This window comes from Arabidopsis lyrata (assembly GCF_000004255.2).
Source record: "Arabidopsis lyrata subsp. lyrata unplaced genomic scaffold ARALYscaffold_4, whole genome shotgun sequence".
NCBI classification, from domain to species: domain Eukaryota; kingdom Viridiplantae; phylum Streptophyta; class Magnoliopsida; order Brassicales; family Brassicaceae; genus Arabidopsis; species Arabidopsis lyrata.
In genome coordinates this window covers 5,663,959-5,683,421 of record NW_003302552.1, presented here as the reverse complement: position 1 = coordinate 5,683,421, position 19,463 = coordinate 5,663,959, and the positions used below count along the sequence as shown (strand labels likewise).

At 33.8% G+C, this 19,463-nt stretch overlaps 3 protein-coding genes across 3 annotated transcripts; 1 reads left to right on the top strand and 2 right to left on the bottom strand.

Annotated features, from left to right (window-relative positions):
- Nucleotides 1-7,416: 7,416 nt before the first annotated feature.
- On the bottom strand, nucleotides 7,417-8,329 carry LOC110229416 (uncharacterized protein At3g43530-like). The gene is made up of 2 exons (XM_021029535.1): nucleotides 8,109-8,329; nucleotides 7,417-8,025 (listed from the first exon to the last, which is right to left on the bottom strand). The coding sequence occupies exons 1-2, from the start codon at nucleotides 8,187-8,189 to the stop codon at nucleotides 7,855-7,857; spliced, it is 252 nt and encodes an 83-aa protein (XP_020885194.1). The 5' UTR covers nucleotides 8,190-8,329; the 3' UTR covers nucleotides 7,417-7,854.
- Nucleotides 8,330-9,354: 1,025 nt separating this feature from the next.
- On the bottom strand, nucleotides 9,355-10,311 carry LOC9316811 (protein rpi-1). Its single transcript, XM_021027950.1, has 3 exons — nucleotides 10,305-10,311; nucleotides 9,464-9,978; nucleotides 9,355-9,387 (listed from the first exon to the last, which is right to left on the bottom strand). Exons 1-3 carry the CDS (start codon nucleotides 10,309-10,311, stop codon nucleotides 9,355-9,357), a joined length of 555 nt encoding a protein of 184 aa, XP_020883609.1.
- Nucleotides 10,312-14,888: 4,577 nt separating this feature from the next.
- On the top strand, nucleotides 14,889-15,754 carry LOC110229421. The gene has a single exon (XM_021029550.1). The coding sequence runs from the start codon at nucleotides 15,006-15,008 to the stop codon at nucleotides 15,735-15,737; it is 732 nt and encodes a 243-aa protein (XP_020885209.1). The 5' UTR covers nucleotides 14,889-15,005; the 3' UTR covers nucleotides 15,738-15,754.
- The last annotated feature ends 3,709 nt before the right edge of the window (nucleotides 15,755-19,463 follow it).

Below are 19,463 nucleotides of genomic sequence, written 5' to 3'. Positions count from 1 at the left end.
AGGCTCGTCCAATCAATTGGCACGCAACCAATCTCAGGCTCGTCCAATCACTTGGCACGAAACCAATCTCAGGCTTGCCCAACAACTCATATTAGACCATATCAAATTATTATATCATGCATCCTATCATCAAACCATACCATGCAATATCAACCAATATACATATATCCAGTTATATAGTTTCTAAACCTATACAAGCAATTCAAGAAGAACATGCTTAGAAATAACCATTGTATTTCCACGATTACTATCCTCACCTTAGTCTTAACTTGTTGGAGATGCTACGGTTCGAATACGGATTTCAAGTTTGGTTCTCCATCGCATCCATGCTTTTGCTTTGCCAAATTAATGTCAAATTCTGCGGCGACGAGCCTACAAAGTTGCCTCCTCCACACTACTTTTATTTTCTTCTTCCTCTTTCTTATTCTTCTCTTCTCTACCCATGATCGACTCCAGATTTTCTCCTCCACCATCCTCGAGACTTGCCACAGCCACAACATGACAAATCGGACCAGCCAACGGCTTCCACCATCTCCACTACGTTTCGTCCTCTCTCGTCTTCTCACGGCTCTCTCTCTCTTTTATCCTCCCTTTCTCTCTATTTTCCGGTGACGAGATCCCTGTCTCGTCCATCACTTTCCACGTGAGACGTGTCACTTCTCCTCCTCTACCCTTCTCCACGTGAGATTCTCTGATATGTTTGTTTCTATTGAGCATTCTTTCTTTTTGTCCCACAACGAAGACGGCGATATGGACCTATATACAAATAAACTATCACACACATGCTAAACATAAACCCTTGTTGTTTTTGGATTTTTGGACTACATGGGAGTGGCGGAGGCAATGAAGAAGTATGGGGGTCATATGACACCCATGAAATTAAAATTTTCAGCTTAGGTTTGTTAAAATAATTATTTGACACATGTCCAAGAATGCTATTGATACCCTTCTCAAATATTATTGACCCCTCTAAAAAAGATTGAAAATAGAAATATGCCATTAATTTTAGGAATTATCTATAGTTTAATTGGGATTCAACATAATCGTTGGGCTTTTTTAACAAACTGTTGGGCTTTAACTAAGTTTTTTATTAATTGATTTTGTTGTTTAAAACTTAATTATAAGGATTCATTTAAAAAAAAAATTGTAATGACATTTTTTTATAATAAAATTAATATTTATAACAAAAAAAATATTATGACCCCCGTAACTAATTTTCCTAGCTCCGCCACTGCATGGGCTGACCTTATCATTTAAATAAAATGAATAGCCCATCTCTTGAGATCGGAGATGTTACACAATGAATCATCCACGCCTCATTACATTTGAGGAAGAAGAACCGCCTACCACCGATTCGACCGTACACATGCGATGAAGGTCGATTAAAAATTAAAAAAAAAGAAAGAATATGAGAAAAAAATTTCTTTAGGAGGAAAGGGAATAGAGAACAAAAAAAATGATTGCCCTTGAATTTTTTTTTTTTAAATTATAAAAATTTGGAAATTGTAAATTATAAATCTTCATCTTTAAAATATGTTTAAAGCACAAATAAATTTTTAAAAATAAAAATGTAGGTCTAAAATTACTAATTTATATTTCTTTACACACATAAAACACAAATACAAAATATAATTGTATACTATTATTTCTACTTATTATATAATTAATTTTTGTTTTTGTAAAAATGAAGATTGAATTCAAAACGATTGATAGATAAGCATGTGATTAAAATTCACTTTATTAAACTTGAAAGATATACACGATTTGAATACATCATGTAAAAATATAACGATGAAAACTAAAGAGTTTGTAAGAATGCAGGAACTGCAAGTGATCTCGAAAACTAATGTTGGAATATCAATTGAGCCATGCTCATTACAGTACTCATTAATTTTACCCCAATATGAATCACCTTTTTGGTTTCTGCCAACGATGTTATTTGTTCCATATTTAATCCAGCCACTCAGTAGCACCAAATTTTGCTCAGTGGTCCATTTGGATCATCTCAGACAAGCATGAGTTGAATCCTCTTCATTTGGAATGACTTCATGAACACCGCTCATACCACCAAGAGCCATTTGTGTAAAAAATTCGGGGAATTCTGTTGCTCAAACATTTGTATTAGTTTCATTACCCATTGGAGTATAAGAATAAGAGGATGCTCGAGATGAATATGACATCATCGATCCATGATATGGACAATAGTTCGGAACAGCTGACGGCATGAAAAAATTTGCTGGATATCCATAATTTGGGAAAACGGCCAATTCCCCCCTGAACTTAGTTGCTTTATCGCATTTGTACACAGAACTTTGAGTCGTGCTTAGAACTACATGAACTTAACTAAAATTTGAATTTCCTACACGAACAATGTAAACTTGGTCAAAACCATCAAATCGACAAACGGTGTTAAAGTTCCGTTAACAAATACTGACTAGGATGCCGTGTTTGTAATTGAGGATGCCACGTCATGCTTCAAAACGACGTCGTTTCAATAAATGTTATAAAAATAAAAAATCTGAAACAAAATATTACAAAATGGGGATTTGAACCCACAGCCTCTAGTATAACTACTCAAGAACGGAACCAGCATACACATAGAAACTTTGTTATTGTATCATTCAAAACCGTATATATATCCAATGCATTGAAAATAACAAAAAGAAGCCTTTCTCTCTTTACGTTCTCTTCTCCATTCTTCACTGTAAATAACATCTAATTCCATGAAATCTCTCAAGAGAGCTGAATCTGAGAGGCAAACCAAAGCCCTAGAGGCGATGGTGGTTGATGTTTGATGTTTTACATTTCTCTGTTAAATTTTTCGATGAAATTTCTGGAAAATTTTGTTATTGTAGATCTGAGTTTTGTAAGATTTGATTAATTTCATCCGCTTGAACTGTTGTTAGCTTCTAGATTATCGATTTGTTGTTTGATTTTGGCTAGCTTTTTCTCGATTTAGATTTTTTTGTGCTCTCTACGCAATACCCGTAAAGGAGAAGAGAAAGTAAGGGGTGAGAAAGGCTATTTTGGTTCTTTTTCATATATTAAGTTTTATATGTAATAATAACCAACATTTATTAAGTTTTATATGCAATAATAACCAACGAAAGCTTCATTGGATCCATTGGTTATGAGCAGTGTATTTGAGCCAAAGGTTATGGGTTCAATTCCCAAGTTTGAAATATTTTGTTTCAGATTTTTTATTTTTACGAAATGACGTCGTTTTGTGGCACGACGTGGCATTCTAGTAAGCATTTGTTAACGGAACTTTAACACCGTTTGTCGATTTGATGGTTTTGACCTGATTTACATTGTTCATGTAGGAAATTTAAATTTTAGTTAAGTTCTATGTATAAATACGATAAAGCAACTAAGTTCATGGGGGAATTGGACGTTTTCCCTCCATAATTTGGTATATGTTGGGAGTTTGATTTTGAAACTGATAATTGATGGGATTTGGATAGTTAAAAAGATAATTAGAAGAATTTTGGGAGCTAAAAGGGTTATTATTATGATCTGTTTCACTGAAAAGATGGGTGAAACAATAAACAAGAGTTTATGAAGGCTGATAGCAAATCATATATATGAAAGTAGAAGAACCCTCTCCAGTTATGTGACACGTCATCTCCCCATATGCTAACACGTGTCCAAATTTGAATTGTTAACCTTTAGACTTCTCAAGCTTTTTTTGGCAGATTCACTTCAGCTTCTCCCCTGCATTTAATTACCACATCATAAAGATGCAAATGTTTTGAAAGCGTTACATCCAAACCCAAAGAGACTTCACTTTTATAATTTTTCTTAACACTATTTCCAATTCTCAACCGGTGAGATAGATGGTTTTGCAGTATCCCTGATCATGCAAAGCAGAGGTGAGAAAACTCTACAAAAGTGTCACTACCATTGGATAAGAAAGTTTCTTAGAATACAAAAAAATGCAAATATACACCGCATTGATTTTGAGATTTGCAAAAGACCAGATTGCATTCTTTTTTTGTTGGGTTATTGTTTAATACCCCTTAAGAAAATTTTCATGATAAGCAGTTTAGATATAGTTAAATAACTGGTAAAAACTTCCCAAGTGGGTTTTCAAGCAACCACATGGTTGTCCAAAGGAAGACAAGTGGGAGATAAAATCAAAGTTCGACTCGAAGAAGTTCATTCCCGCGGAATCTTATTGATGTGAGTCAAATTAAGACCTAAGACTACTCTCTGAAATAAGAGATCAATTGCAGTACTTTAGGGTCGAATTCCACAAATCTCTCGTGTTCACACAATAGACTAACAGGTTTTGAATTAAGCTAAACAGAAAAGATTGTAAAAATAAATAAAAGCAAGCAAATAAAATCGGTTGTAGATTCAGATGAAGAAAACGTCAGGCTTAGAGATTGCTCAAGAAATAAATAAATAGTAGATCTAGCAAATTAATTAGAATTATTAACGAACCGTCCTAGAATTCAAATCACTAATTTATAGCCAACCACCTCTCGTATGAATTGACTAACTAAACCTAATATCAGGAAGTTCCACCTCTCGAATGTAAACTCCTAGAATTAGACTAGCATTAATAACAGGTTTGATTTGTTCACAGATATTCCTAGACCACCTCTCGAATGTATCTAGTAATTTCTGCCCACCTAAGATAGTTCCAGTAATAGATGACCTCTCAAATCTACTTATTATCCTAAGATCAAATTCTAGTTAATTACTCTAGAATCAGCATTAAGAACAATCAAAAGTGAAGAACTCTATAGATTTTATCCTAACAGGTTATCGATCTACTAATTCATCTAAATCCCTATTGAGAATCCCTAAACCTAACAAGCAAACTACTCAGACATGGAGATTGAAACAAACAACATGTTATGAATAGAAAGCATAAAGAAATTCAATAAAAGAGATGAGTTAAGAAAGATCTTCTCTAAAATGAGTCTCCACAGGGTTTTGCTCCCAAGAACAGAATAGATAAGGAGAATAGTCTCTCCCAAGCTTAGGTCTAAACAATGACCTTAAAACTATATATATAAGTCTTAAAAACGTGCTGGGCCTTCTTTAAAAATAAGAGAAACTTTTGGGCCGAATCTGCAAATCTTCATAACTTCAATAAGTTGCGTTTTTGAATTGCCGTCAGGTATTGGTGTCGATCGACACCAGGGGTGGTGTCGATCGACACCTACGCAATTTTTAGTCTCCGGATTTCTTCTGCAGCATAAATTCTCTGTTTTCCTCCAGAATGCTCCATTATCTCCAAATGAATCCCAAACATGTAAAGACCTGAAAAAGACTAGAAAAGACTCTAGAAATAACAAAAGGACTCTAAAACCTATACATATATCACGGTTAAAACCGGTAAAATCCGTGATATATCACTTATTCATCTCAGAGAGGTTATCTACAAAATTAAATCACACATAGTTCCAGGAAAATTCATCAAAAAATGGTTTCTCTAATCATAAAGATGTGTGAAACTGATAGAGAGATTATTCTTGTAAAGAGGTAACTAATCTACAATAACATATTAACATATTCTAAATCATAAACATCTATGTAATTGATGAATCATATATATATACTTCACTTTTTTGGTCAATAAAGGAAACTTGCTGATGGACGCAAAGTCTTAGTGGCTCGAGTTGTGATCTGCTCTAAGAGCCCATGCAAATATGGTAGACACTAATAGGGTTTATATATTTTTACATGATATTGTAAGTTAATATCGGAAACTTGCTTTTGTTCTACACAACCGAAGGAAATAAAAACTGTGAATATACTATTTCATTGTTGAACGGACGGGAAAAAACCCGAAAAAACCGTCATCTATTTTTTTTTGGCCGTTTAATACGTGTAGTATTAAATTTGGAATAAAAATAACTCGTTTAATTTCGGTTATCTTTTAAAATCTTCGTTTTTAAAAAATTGGTAAAATCGTACCCCCGAATTAACGACTGTTAACTTTGCTAACGGAAACACTAACTGCGGTTAAACTTTAACCCATGGTGTTTACGTATATATATACAATCTCTTTTCAAACATATACAAATATATTATCATAGTCTGGTGGTTGAGAGAATGTCTCACAACTCCCCTTTTGTAAACCATAAACCTCTTATATCCCTTTTTTGTCTACATATCCCCTTCTCAATTAATGAAATGTGATCTGACGATTTTACCCTCTGTTTATTTATTAGTATTATTTTTGATTTATTTGAAATTTAATTAAACAAAAAAAGAAAAAACCGAACCCAGAAAAAGAAAAAAAAAACGACGGGAGCTCTCTTCGACTCTCTTCTCTATCTCGAGCTCCACCTCCGGCGAGCTGCATTGTTGCCGTTTCTTCCGTTCTGGCGATCTTCCGGTGAGCTGCGGTGAGACAGGTTAGTTCCTTTAGCTGCATAGAGCATGAAATAGAAGTTTAGGACGCATCCTCGACAAGATGTCCTTGTGGTGGACGCATCCTCGACAAGATCTCTGAGAACGATGGTGACAAAGGGAAGAGATACTATCAATGCAACGTGTATAAGGTAAATAGATAGTATCATTATTGACGCGAAAGTAAAACTGGTAGAACTGGTAGATCTCTGAGAACCCAGATGTATGTAGTATTACTAGTTAGACTAGTATTACCCGTAAACATGTAGTATTACTAGCTACACTAGTATTACTCAGATGTATGTAGTATTACTAGTTACACTAGTATTACCCAGATGTATGTAGTATTACTAGTTACACTAGTATTACCCAGATGTATGTAGTATTACTAGTTACACTAGTATTACTAGTTACACTAGTTTACCCAGATGTATGTTGAATAATTGATCTCGGTATATAATTCTTGTATTGTAGAATGATGGTTTACACATTCGGAAACTTTGGGATAAAGCTATGGAAGAAGAGGTGACTAACTTAAGGGAGGAGGTTGATACCCATCACAAAAAGATTCAAAGCTTGGAGTACTATCAAGAAGAAATGCGTTCGGAGTTGAAAGGTAATGGTAAGGAGATCCAAAAACTGAAGGAGTTAGTCGCTCATCTAGCAGAGAAATGCGTTCGGAGTTAGTCGCTCACTAATGTGTAAGCTTATTTTTTGCTTTGTAAGACTTGTCTATGCTTTGTAAGACTTTTCTATGATTTGTGAGACTTTCCTATGCTTTGTAAGCTTATTACCATTATCAGTATTACTAGTTTTACACGTATTCCTTAATTAGTAATACCAGTTTTACTAGTATTACCAGTATTACCATTATCAGTATTACTAGTTTTACCCGTATTCCTTAATTAAATTTATAAAACTAACTTAACAAATCCAAATTCAAATCCTAACAAGACAAATCCAAAACAATTAACATAACAAATCCAAGTTCAAATCCAAACATCAAAGAGACAAATCAGTCAACCAAGCTGTCTCTTGCTCCGAGTCGTCATCTTGGTTACTTGTGGGTCACCATCCTTCTCTTGGGTTGTATCTTTTGGGTCACCATCCTTCTCTTGGGTTGTCTCTTCCGGGTCACCATCCTTCTCTTGATTCTTCTCTTCTTGATCCTGCAATTGAACAAAGTTATATCACAGTAATACCAGTATTACTCAGTTATACCAGTATTACAAATCGTACCTTTCTCTTATCTACTTTTTGCACCTCCCTGAATGCTTCCAACGATTTAACTCTTTTATCCAACGAGTTAACTGTATCATCCAACCCTGAAATCATTACTAGGATTTCATTCAGCTGATCTGTCATCCCAACTTTCATGTCTTGAATCATCTCCACCACAGCAGCCAAACTCGGGAGTTCTTATCCATCTACTGCGGGAATATCCTCACCACCCGCAATCTCTGGTCCTGCGATGATTCCTCGGGCCTATAGATCCTGTTGGTACAACTCTTCAAACCTGATTAGACGGCCCTCTTTATGACGCTTCAACCAACTTTCCACCACCGGATCAGCTATGTCAACGTCGTCTTCTTCTTCCGTGATTGCTCTCATAAGTGCGTGCTCTTCAATTCTAGGTGAGACGATACAATCAATGACCTATAAACATAAACAAATATGGATTATTATAATTAAATAGAATAGCAAACGTTTCATAAAACAGAATATATAGGACAACTAACCTGAGTTGTACCCAATTCATGATTAATAGTATCAAGAGGAATGCCTTTCAAATGGTTCTTCTTGAACTTCACCTTGCACATCCTAGGACATCCCTCATCTGCTCCTGCAATGTCCTCAATGAATTTTTCCCTCAACAGTGGGATTGCCTCGAATGCAAGAAGCTACAGAATAAAAAAACATATATTTAGATTCAACAGTAATACCAGTATTACTAGTTTTCTAATATGCAGTATTACCAGTATTCCTGTAATAAACAGTATTCCTAATAAATAGTATTCCCAGTATTACCAGTATTCCAAACAATCACCAATTACTATAACTTGTAACTAACCTCTATCGGAAGACAGAAACCCGCAACCGGCCATATGTACTCAAAAGAATACCTCCCCCATTGAAAATTCTTACAAAACGCAAGATCATTTACAGCCTTTAGACACAATTCATCCACTTCAGGTGCCTTTTCCCCGGTCTTGATAGGCGCTACAATAATGCTGGTTAGGAAATAGAGGACCATCATCCTCAACCTATCTTTAGATCTTTCACCCTTCGGTACCATTTTTAAGAGCTTCTCTCTCACGTCTTCACGTTTCACAACAGCATTCTTGAAATGCTTCGTCTTGAACACCGTACTTCCCACATTTTTATACCCAAGTGCATAGTTTTTGCAATTGAAGCCCGATATCAATGCATGTTCCAATATACCATATCGGATTGGAACGCCATTGACGATGAACCACACTTCCTTCTTCCTTTCAATGCGCGCCGTGTGAAGAAGGAGCATCCACATTCCCATAACTCGGTGGTTTGGATCTCTTGGCATGTGGAAGACGTGTTGGAAACTCGGATGATTCTCAAAAAATGCCCTCTCAGACTTGCTCATCGGAGGCTCCAACTTATCGACTGTAGTCAACACTTCGTGAATATAGCACCGAGTTGATAGCTTGATTTTCTTCACATATTCCGAAGGCGGGAAATACATACTCAGCGGTGGCATTGCTTCTGTTTCCTCGTCGATCTCCTGCAACAGAACAGACATTCATTCATATATCATTATTCTGGGAATAGTATTACCAGTATTACCCTAAAAATATACACATAGTTGTACCCCAGTAATACCAGTTTCACCAGGAATTCAAACACATAGTTATACCCTAGTAATACCAGTATTACCCAGAAATCAAACATATAGTAATGCCCTAGTATTACCAGTTATACCCAGAATTCAAACACATAGTATTCCCAATTCTACCAGTTATACCAATAAACAATAGTTTTACCCTGTTCTACCAGTAGTACCCAGATATACACATAGTATTACCCTGTTCTACCAGTTTCACACTATTCAAATACTTACCATAGCATTTTCCGGCTGATTTTCTGGCGCAATCTCATCCTTCTTACTCTCATCAGAGGAGGACTCTCCGCCCAAAGATCTACTACCATCATCATCGGAGGACTCCTCTCCTTCCTCATTCCCTTCCTCATTCCCTTCTTCTTTCTCTTCTTCTTTGTCTTCTTCTTCGCTCTCTTCTTCGCCACTCTCTTCTTCCTCATTCTTCTCAGAATTTTCTTCTTCATTCTTGTCTGACTCTTCTAAAACCGGACTTAAGGTCCCCGGGACTTGTTGTTCTTCAACTCCTTCTCCCTCAATTGCCGTCGGGGATGGCTCCTCCGTCGAGCCTGGCTCCACCGTCGTTGTGTTGGATGGCCCCACCGTCGGGGATGGCTCCTCCGTCGAGCCTGGCTCCACCGTTGTTGCCTTTGCTACTCTCTTCCTCTTTATCGAGAGGTTTCGAAACGAGATACAAGAAACGAGAAAAGGAATCAATAAAGTTGGAAGATTCTTTCGTAATCTCTCAATTACAGTTTCTGGGGAGATTTGAAGAGGAGAGGAAGTCGGAGCAAGAGAATCTCCAACGTTTAGGGTTTTCTCTTTGAATTGGGGATGAGTTTTTGATTTCAAAAACAAAGTTAAAACGCAAAAGAAGAAGAATCGATTTTTTGGTTATGGTTCTATGGGTGGGTCGAGATGGATCGGGTCTGGTTCGAATAGATCCAGGTTTTAGCAGTAATATTGATGTTTCGGTTGGGGTATAGCAGTAATATCCACAGTTTTCGATTTAAAATTAAATAAAAATAAAATTATGTTTTCTCAAGGGAGATATGAGACGATGCTTAGACAAAAGGGGACTCACGAGACATTTTCTCCTGGTGGTTAAACGTGTGTTGTATTGTCCACTCGAACCCGAGTTCGAAACTCTCCGACGTCACTTTAAAACATTTTTTTTTTTTTTTTGGTCTTCGTCTTCTTTGTGAAGTATATGTGCAGACTAAGCATCTCCTTTTCAATCCTCTATTTTCCTCAGTTTCTGAATCTTAATCCATTGTTTGTTTGATTAGCGCCTCTGCAATTTGAGAAGTTCATGGAAAAAGTTTGGATTTTTTCGAGAAATATAGTGTTTAGGGATTTGGAATCATACCAGAGTAAAAAGAAACTTATGGGTTTAGGAATCTTAAATCACTTGTTTGATTTGATTATATATATATATGTCTGACTTTGGGTTTTGAATGTTGTTTGATTAGATCCAATTGTGAAGTTTTTGATGGAGCAAATGCAGATCTGAGATTTTGTGGACACTTTTGGGTAGATCTAATTTCTGGAGAGAGATCGAGAATTGCTTTTGTTTTATTTCCAGATTTCGTTGAATAGATTTGCATTTTGTTTCAAGAATTTTTCAATTGAGTGCTCTGATCTCTGAGTTTCTGGGTTTTGGGTTTGGTCTCGAAGTCTTCCCACATTTAACCATCTCGCTCCAACAATATATTCGTAAGTTTTCTGACAGAGAATGTATATATATACTTAAACACCATGGGTTAAGTTTTAACCACAGTTAGTTCTTCCGTTAGCAAAGTTAACAGTCGTTAACTCGGGGGTACGATTTTACCAATTTTTTAAAAACGAAGATTTTAAAAGACAATCGAAATTAAACGAGATGTTTTTATTCCAAATTTAATACTACACGTATTAAACGGCTAAAAAAAATAGATAGCGGTTTTTTCGGGTTTTTTCCCTTGAACGGACTGTCAAGATGAACAAATAAATCACCAAGTATGATGTTTTGATCTCTTATCCGTAAAAATTAATATGATGTCGTAAATCTCAAGAATTTTTATGTTACAATTTTGGAGAAACTGAAAAATCGAAAAGGAGTAGATGGAAAAGTTGGTTAAAGAAAAGGACAATATGTTCATGAAGGAGGTAAAGATGAAAGACATTGAACATGAGAAACTCCCCGTTAATTTTAAGAAAGCGTATAAAATGAAGTGACTCCACCTAATATGGTATGATCTCATCTAGAGCTAATTTTCACTTTCGATTTAGAAGATTTGCCATTTGATTTGGAATAGTGGTGGAGGTAAAAATTTATTTTAATAATTTTTAAAACAAACCCAAGCGTAGCGTGAGTATTCATCTAGTATATAGTAAAAAAGATAAGTTTTTTTGTGTGGCCAAATTAAGTGAAACGAGTTTCTCTTTGTAGAATATGAAAAATGATGAATTTTGGTAATAAAATATTAAAATAAAATTTAATATTCTCTGATAAAATTGATCTTAAATAATTGGGTTGGATAAGAAATATCTAAAATCCCAGCATCCAATAGAAACAAAACACATGTTTTTATCCAAATATTATCATATAATTAAATAATCGCCCATTCAGTGTCTGCCACGTGTCACAGTGAGACCCATCTCTTTTTGTTTCAACATCGTTGTATCTCTTTAACCATGTTATCTCCACATTATCATTTTTCTTTTATTCAACATATCATTGTAGTGGTTCAACAGTTGAATTAATTATTCAACTGTTTAAAAAATGACCATTGTATATAGTCTTATACACCTCGAAGATCTCACCAATGTTATTAACCAATTACCAGATCCGACTCGAGGGAAAACTCTAATCGCTGGATCTTATAACCATCAAATCACCTGAACAATGAATTATCCATGCCTCATTACTAAAGAGAAGAAGAACCCTTACCACCGCTTTAGCCGTACACATGCGATGAAGATCGATTCAAAATTTTGAAAGAAAAAGAGAATATGAAAAAACAAAATTTCTTCAAGAGGAGAGAGAATAGAGAAAAATACGATTGTCCTTGAATTTATTTTTGTTTTTAAATTATAAAAGATTTGGAAATTGTAAATTTTCAATTTTAAAATATGTTTAAAGCACAAATAATTCTTTGAAATAATAAAAATGTTGGTTTAAAATTTTTAATTTATATTTCTTTACACACAAAATTTAATTATATACAATTCTTTCTACTTATTCTATAGGCTATGATTGGTGACAAATTATAAAGTAGTACAATATTATTGTTACCAATCAATAAAAATTTATAAAAAGCTGTACAAAATAATAAAAACAGTTTAAATAATAAAAACTGTATCAAATTAAAATTATTTCTCCACTATCTTCAACTAGGCATGATCAAAACCTAACCGTAACCGTATTTTGGACCGTAACCGGACCATTTCTCAACTGTAACTGTATAAACGGTTAAAAACCATAACCGTTAACCGTAAAACTAGATTGGATACTGTTAAATATATATACTAACCGTAACCGCTAATTAACCGTAAACGTATCAAAAACGTTATTTAAAATATAATTGTAATTGTTTATAATGCAAAAACAAATATCGAATGTTTAGATAAAGATTTTTGAAAAAGTAAATAATACCGCATATGAAAAAATCTCATTATAAATAATAGTTTTTTTTCTCAAATAATTATGTTGTAATGTTATATTGCTCAAATGAAGAAAAGTTGGTTTATAACGTAATTTTCATCTGATTAAAAGTAGTATAAAAAGTTACGTAAATTGTAAGATTTCGTCTCCTATATGAACCGTATTATAATCATCATATAACCATACCCGTATATAACCATAATCGTATGTAACCGTAACCATTTTAACCGTATATATAGTGATTAAGGTTACGGTTAAAAAAAAATTATTACCGTAACCGTAATAACCGTAACCGTGGTCATGCCTATCTTCAACAATCATTTATGTAAAACCAAAAAAAAAGAAACCTTTTAAAACTTATCTTTCCACTATCTTCAACAGTCATTTATCTAAAATTAAAAAAAAAAACAATCATTGATGTCGAGAGATAACGCGAATCATAAACTTTCAATGCTATTGGTTGAGCAAATTTTCCTTAAATATTTTATTAATAAAATAAATATGAGAAAATAAAATTTTATTCTCCTATATATAGAACTACGCTGCATGGAATCGGCTCTTGTGAGGCGTTTCTCGCTCCGGAAGCGGAAGTGGAGTGGAAGCGCTCGGAATCGCTTGGAATCGCCTCGGAATCGCGATTCACAAATTGAAGTGTTTGGAAACGCGAAGGAAGCGCACGATTCAGCTGTGGAAGCGTCAATGGTAGAGATCGGAAACGTCTCCGCTGTAAATCGAAGATAAAGAAGATGAGACAAGTCAAAACTATTTATTTGGGACTTATAATTTGTAGAAAACATAAAAAAAAAGTTATGTTTGGGCCCAATTAGCCCACTTTGAAAACAAAGTAAAAGTTAAAACCTAATGTACTAATAAAGAAACAGAGAGGAACCAAAATTGAGAAGTGGTGAGGTCAATCGTCATGTGTAAGCTATTGAATTTTTCTCCCAAATCATAAACTAGAAGAAGCAGAAGCAAAAGAAAAAGGTAAATTCAAATCTAGTTTTCTGAATATTCATCTAATTGTACTTTTTTTTTTTTTTTTTCCGTATAATTTATAGAATGTTGTTCGTATTGTTTATACTCTATAGTGACAGTTTCTATAATCGTGTCAATTGTTTGATTTTTGTACTTTGTTTTGTGGTTGTGAATTCTCAGTTTTAGATTAGTATATATATGTGGAAGCCCCTTGGTCCATTGGTTGACCAAGGGTTAATTAATGCTTCTACACCTAGAGGTCTGGGGTTCGAGTCCCAGATAATGCGATTTATTAATAAATTTGCAGATTATTGGAGGCAAGTGTGCAGGAGATCTCCAGCGATGTACAATTATAGCCGTTCGTCAGGATTCTACGCAGAAAGAGAAGTGTCCATCAAGAGCATGAAGAAAGAGGTGAAGGAGGTGAGCATGAAGGAGGTGTCGTCTGTCGTGAATTTAATAAGGGTCGGAAGGAATTGTCCGTTGTAGAATCGTCTATGTAACAGTTCTCATAATTTATAATAAATAATAAATCTAGACGAAAAAAAAAAAAAAGATTAGTATATATATATATATATATATATATATATATGTACTTGTTGTTAGTTTATTATTAACTATTCAAACGTATTGAAGCTAAGAATTGTATTTCCCAGATATATAACGATATCGCTAGTATGTCTCAAGATCCTCTAAATATTGATGAGTCCTCTAACGTGGATGATAAAGCACCTTTGTGGATCTATGTTAACAAGAATGAGAAGTTGGCAGGGGGAGGATCATAGAAGTTTGAATGCAAATTTTGCAATAATTTATATGTTGGATCTCATAGTAGAGTCAAGGCTCATTTGTTACAAGAGGGAGTTAAGGGAATTAAAGGATGCTTGAAGGTTACTCATCAACAGAAAGCTCACATAAAAAAATTAGTTGATGAATGTGAAGAGAGGATAAAACGTGCAGCTCCTAAAAGAGTTCCATTGCCTTCGTCATCAAGAAAATCGTGTAGTTCTTCTCTTGATTATGATATGAACTATAAAGTTTCTAACACAAGTGAGCCTGATCCAAAGAAAATGAAAGGAATGGGTCCTTTAGATAAAGCATTTTAAAGTCAAGCTAGGGAGCAATGTGATGGCGAGATAGCTAGGACATTGCTCCCTAGCTAGGATGTTCTACACAGCTGGTTTATCTTTTAACGTTGCGAGAAATCCTCATTATCGTAACTCATTTGTACGTGCATCACAAATTCCAGGATATCTTCCTCCTGGATATAATTCCCTAAGAACTACACTTCTTCAAAAAGAAAGAAAAAACATTGACATGCATTTGCAGCCTTTGAAGAACACATGGAAACAAAAAGGAGTTAGTATATGTAGTGATGGTTGGTCGGATCCACAACGAAGACCGATATTTAACTTGATTGCTGCAAATGAGAGTGGTCCAATGATGTTAAGGGCGATCAATAGTCAAGGTGAGACAAAAACCGGTGAGATGATTGCAGAATTGATCATAGAATGCATAGAGGAGGTCGGACATGAGAATGTGGTTCAAGTAGTCACCGACAACGCTTCAAATAGTGTGAAAGCAGGTGCTCTTATTTCAGCCAAGTTTTCTACTATCTTTTGGACACCATGTGTAGTCCACACCTTGAACCTTGCGTTGAAGAACATATGTGCACCATCATTGAGCACAAGAAACAATGAAGTTGTATATGAAGCTTGTTATTGGATAAAGTCTATAAGTGAGGATGTGACTTGGATCAAGAATTTCATAATGAACCATGGAATGAGGCTTGTAATGTTTACCGAACATTGTGATCTTAAGCTCCTTACAATAGCTTCTACAAGGTTTGTAATCTCTTTTGTTTTGTTGAAATCTTACTTACATTGTTACATATAAAGTTTACTAAATTTTACTTCCACCGGTTTGCCTCTACGGTTGTAATGTTAAAACGATTAAAAAAAATTAAAATCGGGCTGCAACAAATGGTAATCAGTCCTAAATGGGATGATTATAAAGAAGATCGTGTGGATAGAGCATCTGCAGTTAAGAAGAAGATATTAGATGAGATGTTTTGGGATGAGCTTGAATATGCTTTATCTTTCACTTTGCCCATCTATAGCGTGATTAGAGCTGCGGATACTGATAAGCCTTCTCTTCATCTAGTCTATGAATGGTGGGAAAGTATGATTCAAGATGTGAAGTTGGCTATTTTTTAAAAAGAGAGAAAACAACTTGATGATGATTCTGTCTTTTGGAATGCTATTCATTTTGTTTTGACATCTCGATGGAGCAAGAGTAACACTCCTCTTCATTGTATGGCACACTCTCTAAATCCCAGGTAAATAACTTGATTTATTATTGTTTGTCTTTTTTTGATGAATTAATAACATGTTCGTTCTCTTAAAACTCAAGATATAAAATATAAAATGGGTATTGAAAGCTAGATTTCAGTTATTACTTAAGAACTACGTTGAAATTACTTAAAGAAATACGTTGCTATTCTCATATAGAAACGAGATGTGTGTCTGACGGGCTATAAAGGTAGAAAAGCAATTAACATCTTCATAAGTGTGTGTCGGTTTATGGATTATTGTGGCTTTTAACTTCTTGTGTATTTAATTAGCATAATTATTATATATTTTCGTTGGATACTGCAGATACTATAGTTCAGAATGGCTTGGAGAAGAGAACAATAGAAAAGCTCCACATCAAGATATGGAGATTACTAGAGAAAGAAAAAATTGCATTATGAAGTATTTTCCAAATCAAGATGAAAGGAGAGAGGTTAATGTTGAATATTCTAACTTCTCTTTATTCTTGGAAGATTTTGGTAATGTCGATGCAATTCATGATAGATTTATTCTAGAACCTTTGAGATGCTGGGCAGTTCATGGATCTTCAGCGCCAAAGCTTCAAACCTTAGCATTTAAGTTGCTTGGACAACCTTCTTCATCCTCATGTTGCGAAAGGAATTGGAGTACTTACAAGCAGGGCCGGCTCGGTAAAATCGGAGGCCGAATACGAAAAAAAATTTTGAGGCCTTTTTAATAAGTAAAAACTGTTAATTTTTTTTTTTTTTTTGCTAATTATGGGCCATTTACAATTTTTATTTAACATTTTTTCTTAATTTTTGGACATTGTTTGCTAATTATAAGATTTTTACTAATTATGAGGCCTTCTTACTAATTATGGGGTTTTTTTTTGTTAATTTTGAGGTCTATTTTACTAATTTTGAGGCCTATTTTACTAATTGTGGAGCTTTAAAAAAAAAAAAAAAAAAAAAAAAAAGAAAATCTCACAAAATGGGCCTCGGAAATTTGAGGCCCAATACAAATGTGTTGTTAAAATTTGTCCAGGGCCGGGCCTGCTTACAAGTTCATACATTCTGCAACAAGAAACAAGATTGTTCCACAAAGAGCTGAAGATTTGGTATTTGTTCACACTAATCTTCGTCTTCTATCTAGGAAGAGTGCTACTTATAAAGAAGGTCCCAACCATATGTGGGATGTTGGAGGTGATCAGTTTGATTCATTGGATGAGATTAATGTAGGAAGACTTGAGTTTGCAGATATTTCCCTTGATGAACCAGAGTTGGAGGCTGTTGTATTTGATAGAGTTGATGAAAGTGAGAATGATAACGGTATCAACATGTGACTCCAAGCGCTATTTTTATTTTTAAATATGTTGCGATATTTAAATTATGTATTGCATTAGTTGTTTAAAACATTTTATTTTAATATAATTTTATGTTTATTGTTATATATATATTATATTATATTGTATATACGCTTCCAATACGTACTCGCTTCCTTTTTTTTTTTTTAACTCGTTTCCCGCTTCCAAACGCTTCCGCTTCCGCGTACCCGCTTCCGATTCCATGCAGCTTTGATATAGAAGCATGAAGCAAAGTTTGTAAAGTAGTTGTTTTTGATTGTTTTTTTTCGCAAACGATTTCTTTTCATTTATCATCACAATCTGAAGAAAAATAAAGTAGCAGATACTATTTCAGTTTCAGTTATACACGATGAAGGTAATAATTAATTGTCTATGATACATATATGTTGCTAATGTATATGTACGGTAAAAATAATTATGTGAATATAATTTTAATTTAATTTATATATAGTTGTCGTATATAACACATTCATGTTATGTTATGATATAATAATTATTATTTAACTGCATAATTTTGTTAATAACTTAAATGCATAATTTTCCACATTCATGTTATAATTTTCCATAATTTTATTATTTAACTTAATTTTGTTAATAACTTTCAAAACAAACCCAAACGTAGCGTGGGTATTCATCTAGTATATAGTAAAAAAGTAAGTTTTTTTGTGTGGCCAAATTAAGTGAAACAAGTTTCTCTTTGTAGAATATGAAAATGATGAATTTTGGTATTAAAATATTAAAATAAAATTTAATATTCTCTGACATAATTGATCTTAAATAATTGGGTTGGATAAGAAATATCTAAAATCTCGGCATCCAATAGAAACAAAACACATGTTTTTATCCAAATATTATCATATAATTAAAAAATCGCTCATTCAGTGTCTGCCATGTGTCACAGTGAGACCCATCTCTTTTTGTTTCAACATCGTTGTATCTCTTTAACCATGTTATCTCCACATTATCATTTTTCTTTTATTCAACATATCATTGTAATGGTTCAACAGTTGAATTAGTTATTCAACTGTTTAAAAAATGACCATTGTATCTAGACTTATACACATCCAACTCGAGGAAAAACTCAAATCGCTGGATCTTCTAACCATTAAATAACCTGAACAATGAATTATCCACGCCTCATTACTAAAGAGAAGAAGAACCCTTACCACCGCTTTAGCCGTACACATGCAATGAAGGTCGATTCAAAATTTTGAAAGAAAAAAAGAATATGAAAAAAAAATTTCTTCAAGAGGAGAGAGAATAGAGAAAAAAACGATTGTCCTTGAATTTTTGTTTTTAAACTATAAAAGATTTGGAAATTGTAAATTTTCAATTTTAAAATATGTTTTAAGCACAAATAATTCTTTGAAATAATAAAAATGTTGGTTTAAAATTTCTAATTTATATTTCTTTACACACACAAAATATAATTATATAGAATTCTTTCTACTTATTCTATAAGCTATGATTGGTGACAAATTATAAAGTAGTACAATATTATTGTTACCAATCAATAAAAATTTATAAAAAGCTGTACAAAATAATAAAAAAAGTTTAAATAATAAAAACTATATCAAATTAAAATTATTTCTCCACTATCTTCAACTAGGCATGATCAAAACCTAACCGTAACTTTATTTTGGACCGTAACCGGACCATTTCTCAACTGTAACTGTATAAACGGTTAAAAACCATAACCGTTAACCGTAAAACTAGATTGGATAATGTTAAATATATATACTAACCGTAACCACTAATTAACCGTAAATGTATCAAAAACGTTATTTAAAATATAATTGTAATTGTTTATAATGAAAAAACAAATATCGAATGTTCAGATAAAGATTTTTGAAAAAGTAAATAATACCGCATATGAAAAAATCTCATTATAAGTAATAGTTTTTTTCTCAAATAATTATGTTGTAATGTTATATTGCTCAAATTGGT

Excerpts from the sequence above, each read along its gene's own strand:
- LOC9316811 (XM_021027950.1), bottom strand. Across the intron at positions 9,388-9,463 it reads ATCAGCCGGAAAATGCTATG|GGTAAAACTATTGTTTATTG; the intron begins GTAAGTATTTGA and ends CTGGTAGAACAG.
- LOC110229421 (XM_021029550.1), top strand. The coding sequence starts at position 15,006 with ATGTTCTACACAGCTGGTTTATCTTTTAACGTTGCGAGAAATCCTCAT.
- LOC110229416 (XM_021029535.1), bottom strand. The coding sequence starts at position 8,189 with ATGTGCAAGGTGAAGTTCAAGAAGAACCATTTGAAAGGCATTCCTCTT. Across the intron at positions 8,026-8,108 it reads ATGAATTGGGTACAACTCAG|GTCATTGATTGTATCGTCTC; the intron begins GTTAGTTGTCCT and ends TTATGTTTATAG.